At 37.9% G+C, this 26,883-nt stretch overlaps 1 protein-coding gene across 5 annotated transcripts in view; it reads right to left on the bottom strand.

Annotated features, from left to right (window-relative positions):
- The window catches only part of METTL15 (methyltransferase like 15), a 241,667-nt gene that overhangs the window by 109,367 nt on the left and 105,417 nt on the right, over nucleotides 1-26,883 (bottom strand). For all 5 annotated transcript variants that reach the window (XM_029582352.1, XM_029582354.1, XM_029582357.1 and 2 more), the window contains one exon: nucleotides 25,225-25,403. In XM_029582352.1, coding sequence (XP_029438212.1) covers nucleotides 25,225-25,403 — 179 coding nt within the window. The remainder of the gene's footprint in view (nucleotides 1-25,224; nucleotides 25,404-26,883) is intronic.

Genomic DNA, 26,883 nt, shown 5'->3' with positions numbered 1-26,883 from the left:
AATTGTAACTGGAGATGAAGTGAACATTTGCCTATCTGTTAATTCCAATTCTGTGAGAGTTCATGTACCATTCTGGATTGAAGAGTTAATTCCATATACCACCAAGGTCGATGAGAATTTACATATGCTACTATTAAACAAGCCCTCTTTTGTATGGTGTACTGAACATGCTCTTCCAGAATGCACTCTTTACAAGCAGTCACAGTTTGAATTATAAGTGCTACCCTAGAATACTGTATGAAGACTTGCTAAATACAAAGGTATGAAATTCTGCCTTTCCGGGTCTTCTTCATATCTTAGTATCAACACTGATACCAATAAGCAGCCTCCCAACAAACATAACTGATATTTTACTATCACCTCTAGACCTATTACAGCTGTGCACAAATCCAAAATTGATTTTCCAGTCTTTTCTGTCCATGCTGTAGACTAAAATAAGTTTTCCTTTCCTTGTTTGATTTGCATCATTAATAAAATATACGATCCATCCTGTATTTGTCTCTTTTGATGCTTGATGCCTTTTGTTTGTTAGGCCAATATAAGGCAAAAAAAAAAATATCTGTATTCCAAAAAATGATCACCCCTGTGTTGATATGCAAAGGACTAATTCTTGAACCCTGAAAATCGAAGTCTAAAGGCAGCCTCGGATACAATGTGAAGCATTCACAGCCCCTAAACCAGGGGTGAAGGAAAGATAATCAGTTCACTGGAAATCAGTAATTTGGGATTAGAATTATCTGATAGCATGGGTCTTGAGGCTCGACACCATATATTCATTGTGTACTAAATCTGGGTTTTTCTCTATACATAGTTATGCTTCATATAGTTTTAACATTAATAACTGTAAAGTTCCATGTACTGCATTTTACAGCAGATAATTTAATGTATGTCAATTTTATCATCCAGATTTTATGAAACTAATGTTTAGTTCATAGCAGGCTTATGATTACTAGCTTTAGTCTGTCAGCAAGAAATATGCTTATAAACTGGACTCCTCCAACTGAGCCTGGACAAACATAAAGCTGCAGAAATGTATTTATACTCTGTAAAGTCCAGAAGTCATTGATATGCTAGCTGAAATGGGTCGCCATTTTAATATTCTGTGTATGTCAGAAAAATCAGCATGGCATCATATAAAAGCAACAAAGCATTCCTCTTTTGTACAGCACAACTTTCTAAAGCATGTCTAATTTTATATTCATGCACCAAACAAGCTCTCAGAGATATTTGCACCACTGCAAAACTGCTGTTTTTCATTGACGTAGACAAATTGTGGCCTGATGGGAGGTAGAGAACAGAGTGAAGTGACCTGCATACAAGAAGAACTGCAATGTGAAGAGAGAGAGGCAGGTACTAGTTCCTTATCAATAAGCAGCAACAAAAAATGTTTTGTAGCAAATGTTTTTGGGCCCCAGGACCGTTAGCATTCAGAAGAAACATTAAAACTGATAACAGACTACATAGGTATCAGGAGTTTCCCATTGTAAATCTGTGCATTTATTTTGTGGTATGATGTCATATCACAAGTATCTGTGTTCTTCAGTATAAACACATGGGGCCGGATTTTAAAAGGGTTATGCGCATAGGGTACGCGCGTAACCTTTTTAAAACGCTCCTGCGCGCGCCAAGCTTATTTTGCATAGGCTTGGCTGTGTGCGCAAGCCCTGGGACACGCATAAGTCCCGGGGCTTCGCTAGGGGAGCGTGTCGGGTGGGCGGCGCGACATTCGGGGCTTTTCCGGGGGGGGGGGGGGGGGGCGTGTCGCCGGGGCCTTCAGAACAGCCCCCGGGTCGGGAGATGGCGCATGTGAGTTACGCCTGCCAGAGGTAGGCGTAACTTTTACAACAACGATAAGGGAGGGGGGGGTTAGGTAGGGGAAGGTGCGGGGTGGAAGGAAAGTTCCGCTTCGAAACTGGAGCGGCCTCGGAGGGAACGGGCAGCGCGCGCAGGGCTCGGCGCGCGCAAGTTGCACAAATGTGCACCCCCTTGCACGTGCCGACCCCAGATTTTATAAAATATGAGCGTATCTTATAAAATCCAGCATACTTTTGTTTGCGCCTGGTGCGCGAACAAAAGTACGCGCGCGCTGTTTTTTAAAATGTACCCCATGGATTTTATAGCTAAAAATTGTATTAGGCAGATACATTATTTAACTGAGCAACTAATAAAGGAACTGATTTGACTAAGCTATGGTAAAATCCACCCATTAACACAGAGTACCTTGAGAAAAATCTGGCAAAAAATTCAAACCTACAATGTAAACAGGTGTGTCTATATTTTTTGCACCAAAAAAGGATGGATGATAGTGTAGTGTCCATGTGTAGATTACTATGCATTATATTCAGTGACTCACACTATTATCCCTTAATAAACTATCTGAGATCTTAAGAAAAGTTAAGATTTTCACAAAGCTGGATCCACATGGGATGCACAAATTGCTATAAATTAGGGAGGGTGACAAATGGAAAATGACATTTTGAATCCATTACTGATGCTTTGACTATAAGGCCAGAAAAGGTAGGAGGCACCTTTGGCTCCATTTTGGAGCTTGAAAGCAGCAGCAGGGCAGGGGAGAGGACAGAGAGCATGAGTAGAAGAGAGAGGGCTGAGGAATACAGAAGAAGGGAGAAAGAGGATTGCACTGGGATGGGGAGTGAAGGGGATGAGAGGGCTGCACCAGACAGGCATGAAGGGGGTGAACTTGCTAGGAAAGGAATGCACTCACCATCTACTCCCAGTACCCCATTCCCAAAAACAAATTATTAGGGATCAGGAGTACATGGCAAATGCATTTCGCTTCTGGCACGTAAGCCCTGGAGGAATTTTCAAATCCCTATCAATAGGGAAGGGGAAAGCACCCCCCCCCCATTGATATTTAAAAGCCAGAGAGTTACAGTAGTTTTATGAGCCTTTTAACAAACCCAAATGCCTATTTGTAAGCATAAAGCGAGGGAATACAATATTATATTTTGAAAGGTAATTGAATTATGGATATTTATGAAAGCTGCATGAATAGATAGAGAAGGGTAAAGCCTTAACAAATAGCACTGTTGTCCCCAAGTTTCAAACTTGTTTCTAATACATCCCCCCCCTCCTTTATGTGTTCGCAATGGAATGAAATTAACAAGGTGTGGTGGCTGCCTATATGATGCATTAAAGTTCCCAGAATGGATGTGAGTGGCAGATTTTAAGAAATTAATTCAGATCTCGCACCTGTCTGCATCATATTTAATAAATCCCTGTGACTCAACTCATGTCCTTTTGTCTAAGGCTCCTTTAATACAGTGTTGAATTCTTATCAACCTAAATCTCAAGTAGCATTATACACTGCAAACTGTTAATTAAACTCTTGTCAACTTGAATATATCTGGATAAAGTGGCGTAACTAGTCAGGTTCTTGTTAAAATAATTTTCCCCTCAGTAAGATGGTAAACACTTCTCAATTTAGGTTCTAAATGACTACATGATGAAAACCATAATACTAGCATGTAAATAGCTAACAAGGAACACTGACTACATCAATTAAGGGAAGACTGCAAATCAACACATGGAGATAAGTTTCTATGTACATTGTAGCACATTTTTATGCTCAAATAATCATGAGATAAATACAATGGCTGGCACAGACTAATTAACTTCTGTTATTTATGTAATGATGTGTTTTACAGATTTTAAAGCTATGCACTGTAATCTGCCTTGGGCAGGATTGGAAGGCGACATTTAAATATGAAATATAAATAAAGGTGATGTATGCATTCATTATACCAAGTGTTTGGTTTAGCACAGTCAGCGATCAACTTATTTACATATGTATCTGAGCACTAATCAATAGTAAGACTGCTTCTGGACATTAATGACATCTAAAAGCTACAACATAAATCGCCAGAATGCAGCCATGGTTAGTGCGCAGAGCTAGGAAGCTGGGACCTTAGCTTGACTGACCTTCCACAAAGGCTCTCAAATGGGGGCTTCCCTCCCCACCGACCTGCAGCTGTCAGCCGCGGTCAGCAGGCGACTAAATGAGGATGCACGGTCTCACAGGCCCCGAGGTGACTGTTGCTGCCACCTCTACTTCCACTGCTAACTTTTGTTTTGAGCGCAACTGGGAGGGGGGGGGGGGGAGGGGAGGGGAGGTCATGCGGGAACAGGTGAATTTTCAAGTGTTAAAATGGGGTCATACCAAACGACTCTGCTCTGCTATTTCACATATAGCCTTCAGCAAATCACTAAGAAGCTGATGTAAAAGCAGTAGTAAAAAAACACCTGCGCTAGAATTTTAACACTTAGTTTTTTTGTTTGTTTGGGTTTTTTTTTTGGTTTTTTTTTTTTTTTTTTTTTTACAGTACCATGCTTAAAAAAAAACAAACCCCAAAACCTGGAGGGAGGGGGAAGTGGGACTTGAAATGTCACATTAGCAGCATTGGAGGGCCAGCGTTTTTGCTGGTGGAGAGTCAGAACTTGAAAGACTGCAAGTGCTTTGGCCCGCACTGGCTTCCAGCAGTTGCTGAGGCCTTGAGACACTGCATCTACAGCTCCTCTTTTATCAGCATAAAATTAGGGTTAAAATCTGATTTAAATGGTCATTTTTTGAAAAATCCAGGAATTTAGGGTAAAAATTGGTTTAAACTAAAAACGAAGGACCCTAAAGGTAAGGTATTATATGCAGAAGGATCTTGCCAGTTTGGGGAACTGGGCATCTAAGTGACAGATAAAATTTAATGTATTTTTTATGCTGTATTATGTACTGCATTTTATTGCTGTGTTATTTATATAATGTGCTATTGTATTTATTGTTTCATGTAAACTGCCTTGGGTTAAACTTGTTTTGAGGAAGATGGTATAAAGGTATAGCATAACAAATGAACACTTTTGCAAAAGCACATTGATTTGGAGTGTTATATAAATACTGTAACAGAATGCTAATTTGAAGAAAATTCCCTTGAGATAAGAGTATGAGCGCTGAAACATGGCTATGTTAGGGTTTTCAGGAAAGAGATGAAATGATGTAGAGTTTTCATGCATAATTTTAATTAATAATTTACAAAACTGAGAAAAAATGAACTTTGATGTCAGGCTTTATTAAATACTCCCTAATACAAACCACTCTGGTAGATACATCTATATCACCATTAACCAACCCACCAATTAGGATCTCCCCAGTATACCAAGTGTGATGTTTTAATCTTTAGAGACCTTCATAAAAAAATTTGCTTATATTATTTCTGCAAATATATTCATTTGTTTCAGCAGCACATATAAACATAGGTCTCAATGTCCAAAAGTTTAATTTTTCTTATATTTTTTTGTATTATTGTACTTAAAAACAATAGGACTTCTCTTATTTTTCCTTGAGTGAAGAAAATACACTACGCGATACTTCATTCAAAATGCCCCAATACTTTGTTCAAATGCCGGACACTGATCAGTGTTTCGAGATGTGTATGGCATGACTGCTTCAGGGGATCCTTGTGAATAAAATAAGTCCTATTGTTTTTAATTGCAATAATTCAAAAAAATATAAGAAAAATTGAACTTTGGGACATTGAGACCTATGTTTATATGCACTGCTAAAACAATAAAATATGTTCTCTGAAATACTATAAGCAAATTTTTATGTAGTGAGGAGATCTTAACTGGTGGATTGTTGACAGAGGCTTTATTAAATGACATTACATACAAACTGAGTTCTTTAGACATCAATATTTAAAACATTCCATATATGAAACCCATAGACAAGAGGTGGGATCAAAAACATAAGTCTGAATACTGTGAAATACTTTTTTTTTTCTTAGAATAGCCTATTTGGTGGTTCTGACATTTCCCCTTGTTAATATATAAACACACACATTTAATAAACTAAGATCCTGATTTACTAAGTTTTTTCTACTCTATCTATGAAGGGGGGGGGGGGGTGGAAGCTTAGTACATCAGACCCTAAAATTAAATTACAAACAGAAGAAAATTAACTGACTACAGAACTTTGGATGCAAGTGAAGTGAATATAATTGTTTCATTAAAGGCCAAACACGGCTGGTTGCTTGGGTTATTGTGGAGCTTTGTGGTTACACATAGAAAGGAAGGGGTGTTAAATGTGAACAAAATAGGAAAACTTGTATAATTACCTGCCTGGAGGTGTGCAATACAAACATTTAAGATGATAAAAACTGTGTGAGAAGGGAGATGTAGGACTATATGGAATATGCATGTGGGACTGGAGAAGTGTATAGGGGGGGATGTATGTATGTATGTATGTTTGTGTATTGAATGTACAATGTGAGGAGGGTGTTTGTATGGGAGTTTGTGTGTGTGCTGGAGGTAAGAGTGTATGGGGGTTTGCAGTGGTGAGTGGATGTGCAGCAATGTGTGTGGGGTACATCTAAAGTGGTGTGGGTATGTGTGTGTGGCGGGGGGGAGAGTGGTGGTGGTGTGTTTATATATAAGGGCCTTTTGGTGACTGTGTCTGCCAAGTGCTTCAATTATTTTCTCTGTCTTTCTCCATCTGATTGTGTTGCTCCGTGCCAAAGTGCGGAAACTGGGAGGGGCATCTCAAATGGACCACTGTCAGCATTCTAACAGTTTTCCAGTTTCACTGAGATCTTTTCCCACTAAAAGAAATGGGGATGGTTTTTTTTAAGAGTCTCGTTCTTGTTCTCTGAAAATAATGATCTGATGTTTCTGGTTTTCCAACCTGTATAATATACTCCTGCATGCCAATTTTGGTGCATTTTCATCTCCTTTTTTTGGTGAGTTGTTAGCTAAAGACAGAGACAAATTATTTTTATATAATTCTTTTCAACATTCTATACGTTGGAAAGCATAAAAATGTAGATTAAACAGTATTTCTTGCAACTGGCGTATCCTTACAAATAAAGGCGAGGCTGATCAATAACCGGCCAGATGACAACCCCAACTTCCTCACAAGCAGGAATAAGATAGAACTACAGAATGTACATGGATCATAATTTGAGGTGTTATGTCAATCAGTGAAAATTTCTGCATGCCTAAAGTTTGTTTTGTTTTATTATTTAGTTTGCACATTTTGCAAATGATAAATTAAATCTTCACAAGACTACTCTCTGATTGAAATGTGTCACATTGGGGTAATGGGCTCTCTGAGTGGAAAAAAAAAATCAGAGTTCCCAGTAATGGTAATTTTGAAGTGCGCCTATAGTTATGGCATCCATAATACAAACTTTGCTAGATCTCAGATTTCCTCTTATTTGGAATTTTTTTCCCCTTTGTGCAGTTGGTACACTATGGCTCACTATGCTTATCACATCCATTTTTTACATATGCCACACAATGCATGCATCAACAGCACTCCAGCCTTGATTCCTATTTATTCAGTTACAGAACAATATGCAGTCTTAAAATCACTGCTGGAAGATGACAACATAGAAGAAGGAAACAGCAGCACTCCAGAGACCAAAACAAAGAAGAGGAAGGTTGTTGAGGTTGATGACTTCTACAAGGGACTGAGAGTTCCATCAGTCGACAAGATATGCTGCCCAATGATGTGTGCTATATGATAGGAGTGCAATTTTGAGATGTAAAGGAAAGATTACCAGAACTCATCAGGCCTTCAGACTACAACCCCAAGCTGCTCATCAATAGATATGAACCTAAGCAGATCAGAAAGGATTTTGTGGCATGGGAAGCATGAATGAAAGAAATGGGGCCAAAGGTGATATCTATCTTTACAATCAAGTGTAAAGGCATGGCAAGGGAAAGACTCATTCTGGAGACAAACATGTGGTATCCCCTCCTAGCTAAAACCAAACCAAATCTGTTTCAGCCAAGAGGAGGCTATGAGAATCATAGTACCCCAGCATCCCTCTGAAGACAGTACCCCAGTGAACAACTGGATGCTATAGCATTGCACTAGGAATAAAACTGGGAAGACTAGATGGGCTTTACAATGTTTATCTGCATTATATTTCTAGAGTTTTGCTAAGGTTTTTATTACCAGAAGTATTGGAGGAAGCATCTCTTGCCAGTTTGCATTCTGATCTACTTCTGGAACTGAATGTTAGCACAATGCAGTTCTGAGTTGTTTTGGTTATGGGAGAAGAATGGGTGGTTGTGCAGTAGTAGTACTGGTATTTTTTATTATGATGTGTTATTTTTGCTTTCTGTTTTTGTGTGTTATTTGATGTGATTTTTCTGCTTATTTCTGTACATCACTTTGGATGATTTTTAAACTGGAAAGCAATTTATAAATGCTAATAAATAAATAAATAAATAGTGGTGTACCCCATCAAAGGATGTTTTTTACTACACATTGACTCAGGGACAATTCGTGTCTGCCAGAGTGTTTTCCAACCATATCAGATAACTGTCTATGTGACAGCCCAGTCCTATAGTCTGACAGCTTCCTGACACAAGAGAGATACTGTTCTTCTCTGCTTGTTGAGCTAGAACATGGCTGCATGATTCACATATTCATAACAAATATGTCTTTCCAAACAAAACTCTTCAAGCATTGCTGCATACATCACAATGAAAAATACACAGAGTTTTTATACTGGTATAGAAACATGCAGGCTCCAAGATATTACAATGTATAAAATCCAGCAAGTTGACAGGGTAACTAGTGATTTTAGACTTTGTGGTGACCTCCTACAGTGCCGCTAGGGGCTACAAACTTTTAAAGTAAAGCTCTAGAAGGCGCTAGGGCTTTTCTAATCATTGGTCACGGAAAGTCTGTGATTCTTCAATAAGAAGCTATCATACACATACCCAAACATTAGGCTAAAGTCCACCTTCTGGTCGAATATCTAATAGAGCTTATGTTATCAGTTTGTATGTAGTTCACAATCAGGTCATGCCAAGCTTTTTTTGATAAGATGTCTTGTTTTGTCCAATACTGTACAATGTTTCGGAGGACACTCCTTCAGGGAAACAGAAAATGCTTAATGCCAGCTAGTGACGACTGCTGAACAACTTGATCTATGTGAAAATGGTCAATGCGTTATTGACCAAGACTTTATCGGCAATGCGTGGTGAAACGATCTACCTGCTAGCATAGATCAAGTTGTTCACCAGTCGTCACTAGCTGGTATTAAGCATTTTCTGTTTCCCTGAAGAAGGAGCGTCCTAATGTTTGGATATGTGTATGATAACTTCTTATTGAAGAATCACAGACTTGGACAGAACAAGACATCTTATCAAAAAAGCCCGGCACGACCGGATTCACAAGTCAAAAATCACTAGTTTTCCTGTCAACTTGCTGGATTTCATACATTGTGCTATTAATTATTTTCCAGCTCATATTGGATTTCAAGTATTTTTGGGCTCCAAGATATTGACATGATTGTCAAGATCATCGCAATCATTGCTTGGTTAGTCTGGTTGCTGAGCACTGCTGGCATTTAAATGTCTGTCTATGACAGTCATTTCTGTGGGAACATCCTTTGGCTAGTCTCAAAGGTGAAGGGGAGGTTGAGTCTTTCTAGGCATGGCTCCCCATATATACAAAGAAAGCTCTGACAGGGCATCAGCAGGACAGAGACTTGGAGTAAAGAGAGAAAGGAAGATGTGACAGAGGAGAGACCCTGACACACACTTGAACAGTTCAAAATAAATCCACCTTTACATAAAGCAAATGTATTTCCAGACAACAGGCTCCCAAAAGATAAATAGCCCAATATTCAAAGCATGCCAAGCAGTCAAATATACATGCATAAGTTAGATACCAATATTCAAACAGTACAGGTGCCTACAAAATTTCTTCAAATATAGGCAACATAACTTTAGGCATTCAGCATTGGAAATCAGCACTAAGCACTTAAGTTCAGTCCTTCACCCAGCAATATTTCCTTTCAAGATGCCTGTTTAGGTGCTGAGCACGGGAATATTTCTAAATTCAAAGTCTAGGCCTGGATCTTTTGAATACTGGGCTCAATGGTCTTTGCTGTCATACATCTGGTGGCTTAAATGATCTTCAAAAATGGCACAATTTTTTAAGATCATTGAAGCCGTTGGACATACAAAATAAGAAATCGGATACACAATTTTATTCAAGAAGATATAGGCATTATCACGATTGTTCCCCTGATGAAGGATGATTCCCAAAACTTAGCTTATTGTCACCCAACATGGCCACGTAATCAAGGGTGAAGCAAAGACAAGATTTCTGTTTCATTTTACAGACTGGCGTGAGTAGAGTGTAGGTTTATCAAAGTTATAACGTTTGAATGGCGGTATAATCAAACATCTTAGCAATTTGACTTAAGGAGACAAACATAGCATATATTTTATATGCGGCCTTCAAGGCGGTGGCTAGAACTGGTCTGTACATGGCCCAGTGAGGGTCTCTGTTGGCAAGGGGGCTTGTCTAGCAGTTAGATTCATTACACTAGAAATTCAAAATGGTATGTATGTAGAATGGTATGTATTTTGGATGAACTAAAATGGTTACAGGTATTTAGGCTCATCTATGTCCTAGATCTTTAGTCAAATATTAGAACATTTAATTTGATAGATGTTAATGCCTATTTATTTATTTAAAATCTTTTAATATACCGATACTCAAGATAAATATCTTATTGTACCGGTTTACAGCAAAACAGGGATAACCAGTTATATAGTAGAAAGTTACAAAAAACAGGGTGATGCATTCGGGACAACTAAGAGAAAGAATTTTATGAATACTACCTCTATTGCCAGTCATAATTTTATGAATACTACCTCTATTGCCAGTCATTGTTTATGAATACTACCTCTATTGCCAGTCATAATTTGATGATTCATAGCTGTGAATGTTACTTTTGTAAACCATTGTGCTCTTGACATGGAACCATGGTATATACAATGTCCAAATAAATAAATAAATAAATAAATAAATAAATAAATAAATAGGACTCACTGGTCTAGCCTTCAATGTCATACAATGTTTAGTAAAACTCCTTTGTTTGCTTTTAAATGTGCTAGAAATGTATGTTATTTTTTTTGTTTCATCATATACACCTCTAAGGTCTATCGCTTTTGAATAGTGTGAGGCAACAACACTCTTGTGGTGGGTGTAGCATGTGTGAGCTTTCAGATATACTGACATAATTTATGCTTGTATTTTATTGTATATCACCTAGTTTTTATTTTAGGCGATTCACAAATCTAAATAAAGATAATTTGTTCATCCACAGTTTAAAAAGTGGTATTACTTTTTAGATCCTCTACTACATGTATTTCCAGCTATGTGATATATACTATCTTATGTCTCTATCCTATGATTTAGTTGGGAAGACCCTACAGGCCCTTAAACACACATTATAGAGCACCATAGAAGTTTAAATATGTCCTGTGTATATGTCCTTTCAGACAGCACTGGCTTACTGCAAGACACAAGATCAAAGATTGCCTTTCAAAAGTTTGAGCTGATTTCTGTGGTAAGAATATAAATGCTGACCACCACTGGATTTTTTTCTAGTTGCCCTATGAGGTCTCAATCTTAAGACTGGGGCTCTTTACTATGAAACATATGTCTGTATATCAGTTGACTTGAAATTTTGTTTTCATGTTTTAGTTGATTGCAATGAATATTATATTTATATGTTGTGACTGGCTGTTTTGAAACATAGGATGAATTAAAGGTCCAATTTTCAATACTGATTGGTTGAGCACTCAGTTTTGTTGGATTGTTTGTTTGGATATTCAAATTGATTTAAAAGACTGAATGATGTGATTGGTTGATATGATGTAGATTTGTGATGTCAACAATTCTGTCCCCTATAAAACTTGTGGACTGGCATTCTTAGTTGTTTGACTGCAGTTTTCTAATGGTTGATTCTGGGGTATTGTGTTAAATCTTTTGAATGCTGCAATGAAGTATAATTTTTATGCTCAATTTCTCATATTAACTTAGAATGACTTTAGAAAATGATATATACTCTATATTTGTATTTTTAGTGTGTTGTGTTATGTTTTTCAACTACTTTACTGGAGTTATTCCTTCTGAGTTAGCTCGAACTAGTAAAACATTTTCCATGTCGGAGAGTGTATACACCTTGGATTCATCGCTATGCTGGAGTCATCGTGAATTCAGGGTATATAACTTGGATTTACCCTCATGTTGTCGTCCTACTGAAAAGGGCTTAAGGAAAAAACTGGCTCTGGAGCAACCTGATGCTCCATCTCTTTTGGTAATGCAAAAGGAAAAAAAACAAAAACAAAACAACACAAAATGGCTTTGGGTCCAGTGGTGCACAAGAAGTCACCATACATGCCCAGATAGCTCTGCATCAGCATGAAACAGAGTTTGTGTGACCCAGTGTTTGTTATACTACTTGTCAAATAAAGTAGAATTTGCAGCTTCCTATTAAGAACATTTTGATGGTTCACCTACCCCCCACTCTTTCACATAAGAGATTATAGAAATTCATATAATTAAATGGAAATTAACATTCCAAAAAGGGCAAAAAAAAAAATAGATCTCTATTAATGTTTCATTTGCTTTCTAATATAAGATAAAGTGACAATGACTCCAGAGGATTCTGGGAGATATGTTTTAACAGCTACAAGAAAATAAATAACAGAGTGATGAAGCATAGGGATGTGCTCAAGATAGCAGTAATAAATGCTGGATTCAAACCTAGGGCCCCGTTTCCCTCTTCTGTGCTTTCAGAACTGAGATTGGACAGTCCACTGGAGTTCACTGTTATCAGTATCATTATTTAGTGTTAGTTTGACTACAAATGTGTTTTATAAAAGCAAATTAAATAGCAAGATAGATGTGGGGCTACAATGTAATATTACAAATCATTCCTGTTTAATTTACATGGTTACATGCGCTATTCTCCAAGACATTTCATAAAGTAAGAAGCCAATTAATTAGCAAAGGCATTAATTAGAGAAAAACAATCTATAGTGATCAGAACACTTCAAGCTTAGGTACTATAACATTTCTTATTGTTTTTAAATCTGACATATAACCCCTGGGGCAAATTTCAAAGGGATTTCCACAGGTAAAGCAGGTTTGCTTTCCTGTAAACAGAGTTCTTTGTAGATGGCAGGATGAATTAACCATAATGTATGGGTGACATTTGATGGCACAGACACAGAATCAGCTTTCAGAGCTCAGTAAACATTTTACTGAGCAAGTGCAGGAGTCCTTGTGCCTGCATTGCCTTGTGAGCCCCCCTCAGTCTCTTCCAGAGTTCAAGATTCAATGAGGCAGTTGAAATTCCAGGAAAGGCAGATATAAAGTATGGCTACTTCATTCTTTCTACAGAACTCTTGCACAAGTAAGCCAACTTGCTTTCTCTGTAGGTAATCGAGCATGAATTTCTCATTACGCATGGAGAGTTCCAAGTTGAGACAATATAACCTTACCAAGCGATGAGTTCACCATTGAGAAAAGCGGCTGCTCAGAACTCAACCGCTGACCTGAGGCAAATCAGAGAGCTGGTTCCAGAGGGGTGGAGCCTTCCCTGGCATGTGAGTGAGAAGATTCTTACCTTGACTCTCTTGCATTGGGAGCCTGACGATGCCTTGCTCCTAGACTAGGGTCAGCTCTACTGTTCAGCCTCATGCTTCCTTAGGGCCTCCATTTTTCAGGTCTGGTGCTACTGTGTCCTAGGGGATATCTGACCACAACTCTAGCTGTTGAAGGAATTATGGACTAGGTCCAGGCAGCATATGTATCTGTAATGGATATCTGGTGCCTACACTGTGTGCATAGGCTTCTTGGCCTTGGACCTCCATCTTTTTTTTTTTTCTAAGAACTGAACATTTCTATTTAAGGGACTGCCAAAGCAGTGTCAAAAAGCCAGAAAAGTAATGACTCAGTAATAAGGCACAAGTATAAAAGCTGAAAAACATTTAAGAAAAAGACTGGGACATGTCCATACAGTACATCAGACAAAAAGACTGAGGAGCTCATGAGGTAGCATGAGTGGGAATTTCCGGGCATGCTCAATAACATTTTTATAGAGTTCTGAGAACTAGGTCTATGCTAGCAATATCGGATATCATCCACACACAAATGTTAACTCATGCCCGTTTGTTGATGGAGAACCAGGTGTTTTATCTGTGGAAAAAGCCCCATTGAAAATTGCCTCCTCCCCAAATGCAGGAAAAGAATATGTGCATTTTCCTCAGTGTACTTACTTTTCCCCATGGGGAATAAAGATGGTGGCAACATCAGGTACCCTTCCTGCACCTGCAAAGTACATGAGGTAAAGAATCCCCCAAGGTATTGACTCAACACCGAATTTTCAAAGTGAAACCATGTGGAAGTTTAGTTTTGAAAATTAGCTTTTAGATCCATGGGTACAAAATATTTGCGAGCACAAAAGAGAATATGAAAATTGCTCTCTCCATGTTTACTTCAACAGATAAGCAAAAACAGTCATTGTTTGAATTTCAATCAGGGAGAAATATATTAATTGTATGCATTTCTTACCGATAAGGATCTAGTGGAAGAAAATACTGTTACCAAATGACAACAGATATTTACTGATGTGTGGGTTGCCACCTGGATACAAACATTTAATAAATGAATAGTGTACCACGGACTAAACTCTAGGAGGTAGATATTCAAAGGGGTTTGTCTGGATAACTTGAGTTAGCTGGATAAATCCCAAGGTCTGAATATCCTGCTCCTTTAACTGGTTAAGTTTTACTTGTCTAAAATTAGATAAATTGGAGGTATTCTGGGAGTGCAGTTAACTTTGCTGGATAGCTTATTCAGCTCCCTTCAATATTCAGAGTTGGCTGAAAAAGTTATTTGGATGTGCCTCAGAGCAGTGTTAAAGCTATTCAAGTACATATAGCCAGATAATTTTACCTTAACCAGCTATATTCAAATTCTATAGCAGGTTAAGTGTCAGATACAGCAACACTGGTAGCTTACACTTCCAGCATTGCTGTCATAGGAAATCCAGAGGCCACTAAGGGCAGCACAATTTTACCAGGGGGTTTGGGTAGCTCAGAGGCAATAGTCCTGCAACTGTATCTCTCTCTTTTGGGGAGGCCAAGATCAAGCGCAATGTCTAATATTAGTTTCAGGAATTTAGTGGGATTGGGGAAGGGGAGATTAGGTCTGCAAGCTTGAAATATATTTCTTTTTAATTTCTTTTTCAGCACTTAACATGCTACATAATTTAAATAAAATGCTACAAAATGCAGCAGCCAGAATACTCACTAACACACGCAGAACAGACCACATTACCCCTATCCTTAAAGACCTTCACTGGCTCCCAATCCCATTCAGAATCCTTTACAAAAGCCTCTCTATCCTACACAAGTCAATACATAACAGGAACATACCCCTCAACGATTCCCTACAGTCCCATACCCCCTCCAGACCCACCTTCAACGGTACCTTACACACACCCTCTTCAAATCCCCCGGCTCACTGCCACAAAAAAGAGAGCACTATCCATCGCAGGACCTGCTAACTAGAATTCCTGCCTCCTGAACTGCGGTTGGAACCTTCCCCACTCAAATTTAAAACAAAACTTAAAACTTGGCTCTTTAAACAAGCCTTTCCATAACGCCCTCCCACAGCCCTCAGCATAATGTCTCCCCCAATTTATTTGGACCTACTTGTATATATCAATAAGAGTTTATCCTCATCTAGTTATTATGAAATATATTACATGATAGTCACTTTAAAGTAGCCAGTTTAAGTACCTAAACAATGACAAACTAGTTTAATTAACAATGCTGGGAAGATGTATGCATCTGACAAAGATTAAATGGGGTGTTGCTAGAGTTTGATGGAAATTACTATTTTTTAAGAATGCAATTGTCATGATTTGTAGTAGCTTTATACTTCTATTGATTAATATATACCTGTCTTTTAGAAAGAATTGCTCTGTACCACTTTTTTGTATATGTTCTTGTCTTCTTCAAATTCACTTACAGATTTTGCAAACTTTTACCTTATAATGCAAGATTGAAATTTCCATTTAAGAGCTACAAAAGGTAAAATAAACTGAGCAGAAAATATTTTGTATCCCAGACTTCCGGTGATGAAACACAGCAGAGCACAACTCTGCAGCTCGTGTTCCCAGGTACACAACTGTACAACCTTGTATTTTTTTTTTTCATTTTTTCTTCAACCAAACACACTTCATTTTCCTTATATTGCGCTGTTGCACATGGACAATTATGTGATTTGGCAATCGAAGAAAATGTTAGGCTGGCAGAAACGTACTTGCACAGAGAAAGCTACTATATCTACTGAAGACAAGATGGCTGCAGAGCTACTGGTGCATTTGAAGCTATAATAGAGGCGTCTTTGAAAAAACTAACGCAGGCAGTATCAGATGCTGTGAATGACCATCATCAAAAGATTCAATCTTCCCTGGACGAGTTGCACGAGAAACTTAAACAACATATGAGTAGTATCACCATAGTGGATCAAACTGTGACACAGTATACTGAGAATCTCATTACTGTTGATGTGTCACTTATCCAGCTCCAAAAGCAGAACCAGCTGAGAGAGGATGATCTTGAAAACAGGAGCAGAAAGAATATTCATAGCCTGGGGCTTCCAGAGTCTTTGCAGGGTGATTTCTTTGCACAAATCTTGGGAAAAATCGGGCCTTCCAGAGATTTTGGGCCTGGAAACCTGCCCAATTTTGGTGGAATGTGCACATCGTGTCTGCCCTTTCATGGACACTTCTGTCTGGCCTAGGCAAGTGGTTATTCATTTCTTAAATTTTGTGGACAAGATGGCAATCTTGTCTTCATATGAGAAAAAGAATGGCATTTCTTACAATTTGGTGAAATTGCTCATGTTTCCAGATTACTCGGCAACAGTCATGGCTAACCACAAAGAAATGTCTTCATACTGCTCTCAATTGTTCCACAAGAACGTTAAATGTTCGCTGCAGTATCCGGACAAGTTAAAAAATTTTCATGAAGGAGGAATGTGTATCTTTACGGAAAAGAGATGTGAAAGCCTTTATTGTGCAGATTTGAAGTCAGGTCATTTTGCATTTTCATAGTCTTGCTCACTTAATTACAAGTTCCAGAAGCTTGTTACCAACTGTTTTATGTGCCAATTCTTTATCAGCTACTGTGAGTCACAGGATGGATTTACCTCATTTGATATGGCGCTGTTTAGTTTGATTTGATGACTGCTGATTCCCAACGTGCTCCCCTGAAATTTGTGCATTCTCCAACCAGATGGGGCTGAAGAAACAAGAACCTGTCATGATGGCTTTCATCCACATGCTTCTTGTGGGGATTTAGGCTACTACTGTTCTACAAGGGGATTGGGAAAGTTTTGTGAATGTGTATGAATGTGATGTGTATGTATGGTTCCATGTTTGGGATCATGTTTCTGGTGTATCTTCAAGCGTTGGCAAATGGTGCTCAATGTTGACTGTGGGTTGGGGTTTGGGCTGGGGGCTCCCTCCTATACACATTGGGTTGATATCTTGCAGACTATATGAACGCTTTTTGGATAATGGCTAACATATGCTCTCAATATTGATGGAATTCATTCTCCTATAAAAATAAAGACAATGTTGAATGATTTGCATAAAAATCATGCCATCGGTTTTCTTACAGGAAACATCTTAATGATCAAGAACAAAAAATTACAGCGCGCATGGGTGGGTCAATGATTTTACTCCTCTTTCTCTGATAGGCAACGTGGAGTTGCAATTCAGGTGAATAAAAATACACCATTTAATTTTGAGCTACAATTTTCAGATGTGCAAGGCCAGTATATTTTGGTTTTGGGTTCACATTTTGGTATCAAAATTATATTGGCCAACATCTATGCTTCTAATTAGTGTTCCCATAGTTTTTTTGGTTTGTTTTTTTTTACTGCATTAGTTTCCAGAATTGTCCAATGGGAAGGGTATGCAGTTTTTTTGGGTGGGGATTTCATTATTACAAATAATCCATTAATTGATTATCACCCACCCAGAACCCCAAAGAAAAGACAGGCGCAAATAGGAATTGGGTTTTTATGTTCCAAACTATGTCTAATAGATGCTTGGCGAATCAAGCATTGGGAGGATAATACATTCATTTTTTATTCTGTCCACAACATGTACTCACGCCCAGACTACATATTATTGTCGAAATCCCCTTTCACAGAATTAGTAGATACTGATATTATTGAAGTATCCTTCTCTGATCATTCTGTAGTCCAGGTACAGCTGTCTTTTTTTGGGGGGGGCAGGGGAGAAGGGGGGAGATGATCCCTCCTTTATCCCACCTTTCTTGTATGAAGATAAGGAATTGGTTATTTTTTACTCAAAAAATGGCAAGAATATTCTGATTTGAATTTGAATGGTGTGAGCTCTATTGTTTTTTGGAATGCAGCAAAATCCATCCTGCGGTCACATAATCTTGGTTGATATCTGTCATATGTTTATTGGTTTATTACCAAAAAATGGAGTCAATGTATGCAAAATGCACAAAGTAAATAATACAACAAAAAGGCAAATGAACAAACAATTATTTCTATGCTTACGGATATTGTGATGGTCTTTAATATTGCATTGCTGATGTCTGATATAAATAACATATGAAGAATATGTTGTATGTTTAATGGCTGTGAAATTAGGATCCTTTTGGCGACAAATCTTTGCTTTTCTGGAAAGATTTTTGAAATGCTCTGTATTGTGGTTTCATGTCTTGGTGTTACTACATCTCTTTCCACCTTCTGGGGGTAAAACATTCCTTTATATGTCTATTACTGGCTAAGGAGTTGGCTCTCTTAATCTGGAAGTGGGACAAGTTGCCTACTTTTCGACAATGGAAGATTTATTTATTTAATCATTTTTATATACCGACTTTTCATGCAAGCATATCAAATCGGTTTACAGTAGTTAGCAATTAATCATTTAAAATTATTTGCATTTCCAAAGAAGAAAGAAGTAAATACATTTCATAATATAATTAACATAGCAAACTAAATAGTATGCTAAATAATCAAAATTTGAACACTTAGAGAGGTAGTATAGTTAGGGTAGAGATAGCATAATAAAAATAAAAATATACATTACCTTGCTATTAAATCAGAGGTGTAAGATAATTATGCTAACAGCTCTTGGTAGGCTTGTTAAAAAAGCCAAGTTTTAATACCCTTTTTAAATAATTTGATATCAGCTTCTAGTCATAATTCCTGCAGGATGGAGTTCCATAGAAGGGGTCCAGCAATAGAGATAGATCTTTCTCTTACATTATTTAGGTGGGCAATTTTGGGGGAAGGAATTGGTAACATCCCTGTTCCGGTTGATCTGGTGGTTCTTGAGGGGGTGTGGAAGTGAAGAGAAGAGGTTAGCCATTCAATTTTTTCATTGTAGAGGGTTTTGTGTATTAGTGATAAGATTTTATGCTGGGCCCTGTATTTGACCGGCAGCCAATGAAGTTCTTTCAATATTGGTGTGATATGTTCAGATCTTCTAGTACCTGTCAAGAGTCTAGCTGCAGAGTTCTGCAGAAGTTGCAAAGGTCTTGTTATATTTGCGGGAAGGCCTAAGAATAGTGAGTTACAGTAGTCTAATCTTGATAAGACAAGTGCCTGTAAGACAGTTCTAAAGTCTTTAGGGAATAGGAGGGGTTTTAATCTTTTAGGTATGTTTAATTTGAAGTAACCATAGCTTATGATTTTTTTAACACAGGATTTCATGGTGAATTCGCAATCTATAAGAATCCCTAGATCTCATACTTCTAGGGAGATGGAGTAGTTTTTGGCCGCTTCTTGAATTTCAAGCTCTTTTGTCTTGCTTAATTTAGGGGAGATGTATAGGATTTCAGTTTTTTAGTATTTAGGGAAAGATTCATTTGGGTTAATACCTTTTCAATGGTGGATTGGTATATGTCCCAGAGCTTTAGAGTTTGATCAATGGACTTTGGATCGGTATTCAAATTTGAACATCATCGGCATAGATAAAATGTGTTAGATCGAGGCCTGATATAATTTTGCATAAAGGGAGCATATAGATAATTAAATAGTGTGGAGGATAGAGAGGATCCTTGGGGCACTCCGAAGCTGAGATCGATAAGATGTGACTCTTTATCAAGAAATTTTACTTTGAAGGTTCTATTTGTTAGGTAAGAGCTAAACCATTTGCGCGCTAAGTCTTTAATGCCTATTTCGTTTAGTCTTTCAAGGAGGATATTATGGTTAACTGTATCAAAGGCTGCCGAGATGTCCAGTAAGATCAGGAAGTAAGATTGGCTGTTATCAGTTCCTCTTAGGATGATATCTTGTACTGAAGTTAAAAGGGTTTCTGTACTAAAATAATTTCTAAACCCGTGTTGTGTTGGGTTCAGGGTACTATGTTTTTTCAGATAATCTGTTAGTTGATTGTTAATTACTTTCTCGAGAATTTTTGATATAAAAGGTAAATTAGAAATGTGTCTTCGGTTTGAGAGATCATATGAGTTTGCTTGTGGTTTTTTTGTGATTGGTTTTACTATTGCTGATTTTAAAGTGAGTGGGAATTAGCTTCGGTTATGGACAAGTTAATTATATCGGCAATAGGTTTAGATACTATATTGGTGATTGTTTTTAATAGTTTAGTTGGGATATTGTCAATTGGGTGGGCAGCTGGGTTCATTTTTTTTAATTATACCTTCGACCTCAAGAGATGAAACTGTGTCAAAGGAGGTTAAATGGTCCTTAGGATTGCTTGGTAGTACAATTTGGTTAGAGTTCACGGGAGCTATGTTTTTTATGTTTAAAGTTTTTTCTTTAAAATATTGAGCAATTGTATCGCAATTAGAAGAGTTGTTTGATGTGGGAGTTTCAATAGGACTGGTCAGGTCTTTTACGTATGAGAATAGAGCTCTAGGGTTATATTGAAATTTATTTATTTTGTTAGAATAGAATTCTTATTTTGCTTTATTGGTGGCTTCGTTGTATTTATGTAAAAGAGATTTGTAGTTAGTGTTTCGGTGGAAGGAGAAACTCTCCAATGTGTCTCAGCTTTTCTCAGTGTTTTAAATATCCTTAATTCATTGTTGTACCATGGGGTGTGGTGTTTTTTTGTTAATGGAAATATCTTTTTTAATAAGTGGGCAGCAATTATCAGCTACTTTTTTTGTTAAAGAGAACCATGAATTGATTGTGTTATCACTGTTTGATATGTCTAGGTCATTCAGAGCTTTTGAGAGATGATCAGTTAGGGTATCTAGTTGACAAGGTTTCCTGTATTCAATTCTGGTCTTGGTTGCTGGGGGTGTTACGGTTGTGTATTGGATATTTGTGTATGGAAATGTATCACCTTGCTATACTGGAGTTGCTGAGGAAAGAAGATTTTCTTAAACAGAAGAAGAAACAAGAACTCAATTATCGTTATTTTTCTTATGGGAAGATACTCAAACTCTTGCATGATTTTGACTGAGGATGCCAGTTTACTGTTCCAAATATGTGGGAACCTTTATTGGTGTGAATGTGTGTGAGTATGGGGAATTTATACTTTTTGAAATCCAACAGAGTAGAGTATATTGGTTAATTATACAAGCATATCTGTTGTAAGGTAGAATGTTATTCTTCTGTTTGTTATGTGTAACCAAGTTGATAAATATTTAAAAATAAGAGAACCAAAGAAAATGCTTTGTATAAACTTAGGTTTCTAATGAATTCTCACATTGAGAATTTAGTTGATTATATAGTTAAACCTTATGAACCTAATGAGAGTGGCCTGGAAAACCACTATTCTAATCGAGAAAAGGCTAGAAACTACAGGCCACTTAGTCTGAACTCAATGGTAAATGAATGGAATGACTAACAATTTAAGGAATAGTAATATATTTTGATTCCAGTAGAAGAAAAGATCTAAGACAGCATGGTCTTTTTTACAGCAATAATCAAAGAAACATGATCACATTTGACTGGATGACCAACAAAGATCAGGGAAGAGCACAGAATGCAGTGTGTTTAAGATTATAGGAATCCAAAGAGAAAAGGGGAAATGGACATTTTTGAGATGAAGTACGAGACCGGACGGTCCTAACCTCGAAATTGGTATAAGGGACGGAAAGATGATGTGAATGATATACAAGACTAAAGAAGTTCACATAATCTGCTCAGTTGCAAAAGACGGAACTGTATTTTTGCACTTTATCGTGTCGGTAGACACCGTGCAGTTTGATAATCTTTTGGCTCCTGATGAAGCCGTTTACAGCGAAACTTCGGCCGAAGTAGAGCCCTCCTTTGTGACGTCAAGTAAAAACATTTAAGTTTAGCTTTGCTATACCATCTAGTTTACATCACAGTGAATGTGTATTCATTAACCCATTGAGGCGTTTCACGAAGACTTTTTGAATTTAATTTCTAAAGTAACTGCAAGTGATTGAGAAGACCGAGCGCTCTCCTGATTTCAGGAGAGACGCTGACTGGCTTGCTGATGCAGTTTACTTAAATATTTATATATACAAAAATTTAAAAAAAAAAACAGCAAAAATTAAAAAAAGTTTTAAGTGAGCAATTTTTTGACTATTACACAATTGGTTTCCCCTTTTCTCTTTGGATTCCCATTTTGTGGGTGAACTTTGCTCTTTTGCTTGTTGTAAGATTATAGGAAAGCATTTGACACTGCTCCCAAATCAATGTTCATTAATACACTAAGCAGTCCAAGGATGGGCTGTAAGGGGTTAAACTGCATTAAAACCGGGTTAAGTATAAGGCAACAAAGAGTAGTGGTAAATGGAGTTTCTTCAAGGAAAGGGGAAAGCTGCTGCAGCTGGCAACAGGATAAAAAAATCAGTCTTGGATTCAGTTCTGTTCAACATTTTCATATGGGATATTACCGACTGACTAGTAGGGAAGGTTTCTCTTTTTCCAGATAATACAACATTTTTAACATGGTAGTTAAGCAAGATGGAGAGGAAATAGAGGCATAACAGGTTTGAGGAATGATCAGAACTGTGACAACCAGAAGGCAATTTTCAAACTGAAGCATGAAGTCTATAGGTACTTTTATCCATGTTTTATGCCATATTTTCAAAGGGAAAATTTTCCTTTTGAAAATTAAGACTCAAAAATTATGCAGACAGATCTGCACCTGCTAGTTGTCCAAGTACTTTTTCCATCAAATCATGCACATACATGCTTTCTCCTCTGTGACTCCACTCCCAGGGGCATATCCTCTCCCTTCACTGGGCATACCTGTACATGCAGAGAGAGTAGACAATTTTCAAAGAGATCATTTTTGTGCGCAAAACTCTTACCAGGGAAATGCTTTGGAAAATTGCCCTTCCAAAATATAATGGAAAAAAGTGCACCAGTAATGCATTTGGGGTAAAAGAACACAAAGAAAGACCATATTTGATTTATATTCTGCTTTTCAGCATTTCAAAGCAGATTCAGGTACTGTAGGTATTTCCCTATCCTCAGACGTCTCATAATCTAAGTTTGTACCTGAGGCAACAGAGGGTAAAGTAACTTGCTCAGCATCACAAGATGCTGCAGTGGGATTTGGTTTCTCTGGTTTGCAGCCTGCTGCTCTAACTATTTCGCTACTCCTCCACTAGATGAAGTCCTATCATCTGCAAAACGTTCCCATATCTGACAAAGCTATCAAAGAGTGAACAAGGCAGTGGTGAGAACCAAAGAAATGTTGTTATGCACAAAACAGGAAAATGATCTTGGTGATGACCTCAAGGTTGCCAAACTGAGTTGGCAAAGCAGTGGCGAATATAAGAGGAAAAGCTAGGGTGCACATGGGAAGCACTAACCAGCAAGGGGGGGGGGAGAGCTGTGAGACTACCCCTATACAAATCGTTGGCGAGACCTCATCTAGAATACCGTTTACGTCTGTAAGCCACACCTCTAAAAGAATATAGACAGATATAAACAGAGTAGCAGAATTTCAGAGGAGGACTAACAAAATGGTGCAGCACCTGTACCAGAAGTCCTGTGACGTTAGACCTATCGATCTAATTGTAAATGCCATAGAAAAGAGGAGGGAGTTGCGGGATAAGGCACACTAAAGTACCTTAAAGATATAAATACCATCACAAAAGTTAAGCATGTTCCAGAATAAGGCGGTCATGATCTTATTGTATTGATTTATACTCTCTTATAAGATCTGAAAATGAAAGGGGAAAGCCTAAGAAAATATTTCTTCACAGAAACAGTGGCGTGGTCGGTCAGTGGAGGAGGTGGAGACAAAAACCGTATTAGAGTTCAAGAAAGCACGGAGGATCCTTAGCTGCGAGCAAGAGAGGCTAAAGGTGGAGCTGAAGCAGGATCTGGACTATTACAAGAGGAAGGGAAATAGATGGGTCTTGCTGCCTTTACCTGCTGTTTTTTGTTTGACTGGCACTCAACTTTAAATTTATTTTTTTTTTAAAGTTTTGAGGACTGTTCTGACATTGGTAAGGATCATGGAAGGAAGCACGATGGAAATTCTAAATCATTTTTAGCTTTATTTGAAATTCCAGAAAAAGTTGTATAAATCAGGGAAACAGATTGCCTCCTTTTTATGCCCTGCTGGGTCAAGTTTGCCAACTCCTCCCATGAAGGCTTTAGCACCGGTCAATGCTCTCCACGGGGTCTTTCATTCATCACAGAAGCTGTAAGGGTTGAGGCAGTCCTGAAGCATGAGAACTGGTTTTGTGTATTCGATTCAAAACCATTGGTTCAGCCTCACGCAAGCAGTTCTCTATTTCAGTCACGTTGAGCAAGCACAAAGGTGAGTATAGGAAAGCTTTTTTTTTTTCCATTTTGACAAACTATTTTTGGCAAACACAGAAACCATAACAATGTGCCTGTTTAGGTGGATTTCTGATGGTGAACACTGCCCAAAGGTGCTCTAATGGATTAAGTTCTTCTTGACCATCTAAGTTAGTGTTCCCAAACTACCCTATATGACGACTTATCCTCTGTTAGGTGGCCACTTAGAATAGAGGAATGAACCTCTAGCTTGTATTTCTGTAGTTGGACACCACCATGATACTTTTTTCTTTCATAAAATTAAAATGTAAAACCTAGCAAAGGCAAGCTATGTGATATCAGATATGGAAGTGCTTATCAACTGTAGTGATAGATCAAGAATTTCCTTTGATCTGGTCATTGCTTGTTTTAGCTTGTCAGGCAAAAATGATCAATGACTTTATGTGAAATCTATTATTAAAATAATCAGCAAAGGATAGTATAAAAATGGGAGGCTAATACAACAACAAAAAAACGACATGAAAAAAAAAGGATAGGCAGGATTAGATCCTGCATGATTTCAAGTACAAATAGATCCCTCTGGGACTTTAGAGATTAATATTTTTCCCTCTCAGAATTAATGAGGGTACCTGCAACAATGCTGGCAAGCTGCTGAGTTCTGGTGATGGGGTAGATGCTGCGTGCCTGAATGACTGCTGAAGCTATTTTCTTGGCGTGCCTCTCCTCTCCGTATGTTTTCAGGATGGACGCAAGCGCCTGTTGATCTAAAGCGTTCACAACATCAGCAGCGGTGGGCATGCCAGGGTACCTACGCACAAGGACAGCCAATTAGTTCACTGACGTCAGTTTTCATTGACAAGAGGTGAAGCTTCATAGCGCTGAGCTATAAAGCCAAACACACTGCATGCGAGTGTCTCTGAGGTTTTAAAATAACCAACAGCAATCTTATGAAATCGGAAATAGCTTCTACCTTTAAAATCCTCTCTTATTGCTTCAGAACTTTAATGAGCTAAGAAAGAACAGAAACTTGACATATTACATTTAATAGTTATTAACTGACAAAAGCCTTTGTGTCTTCTCCTTAAGGTTCTCATTGTTTCACTACAGTCAGATGTAAAATCCTTTCCTATTTTGATTTTTAGCCCATACCAGAGGCTCTCTCTGTTATGAATACAGAACACTCATGCACGATCATAGCTGTGTGTGTTACCATGACCAAAATCACTCCAACAGGATGCTGGATTTCATGAAACTTACTTGCCAGTATTATTCCATGAGGAAAAGAGCTGCATTTTACGGCTTGTCTTCAATTATTTACCCAGTCTGAATCAAGATCTTTCTATTTACCGCTTCAAATAATACCAAAGCAAGGGGACACTCCTCGAAATTAACCATCACCAAATTTAAAATAAATCGTAGAAAATATTTTTTCACTCAGTGCACAATCAAGCTGTGGAATTTGTTGCCAGAGGATGTGGTCAAGGTGACTAGCAAAGTAGGGGTTAAATAAAGTTTGGACAAGTTTCTGGAGGAAAAGCTCATAAACAATTATTAGCTAGGCAGACTTGGGAAAGCCACAGCTTATCCCTGCGAGTGATCAGAACAGAATGGATCTACTCTTTGGGATATGATGGGCACTTGTGAGCCAGACTGGCCACTGTCCAAAACAGAACGCTGGGTTCGATAGACCTTGGTCCAACAATCATGGCATTTCCCATGCTTTTAATTGTGGACTTCGGACAATGCAAAAAAAGCATTAAAATCTATTATATATTACAGAATATTTCTTGGACAAAGAGGGGCATGCAAAATAATGTAAAAAATTGCAAAAGATTCTACCTGAAAAAATAAGTTATAGCAACTCAATTGTTAGACCTGATAACAGATATTAGGGAGACCATCACAAGAGGTTGTACGTTGCTATATCAGTGTACTCTTACCCTGCAGCTGCACAACAGTATAATCATTTCATCTATGCAGGTATTTCTTCAAACATATACTGTATAATGTCTTTATTGAAGTAATGACCCAAGTTAAAATTGTGTAAAAATTTTAAATTATCTCAAAATCATGAAATCAAAAACAGATGATCTCAAAATGAAATTTACTAGCCCAACACCGCACTGTGTTTCCAGTGATCCTCTGCTTCAGGGAAACTTCATTCTACTTGGGATCACCATCAATACATTATACATGTACGAAGAAATAGCTGCACAGATGAAATGATCATACTGTTGGGCGGTGGCAATGTGACAGTGTTCTAATGTAACAACAAATGTCTTATGATG

The sequence above is a fragment of the Rhinatrema bivittatum genome, chromosome 17, assembly GCF_901001135.1.
Source record: "Rhinatrema bivittatum chromosome 17, aRhiBiv1.1, whole genome shotgun sequence".
In the NCBI taxonomy this organism is placed as follows: domain Eukaryota; kingdom Metazoa; phylum Chordata; class Amphibia; order Gymnophiona; family Rhinatrematidae; genus Rhinatrema; species Rhinatrema bivittatum.
This window is presented reverse-complemented; position numbering and strand designations above follow the sequence as displayed.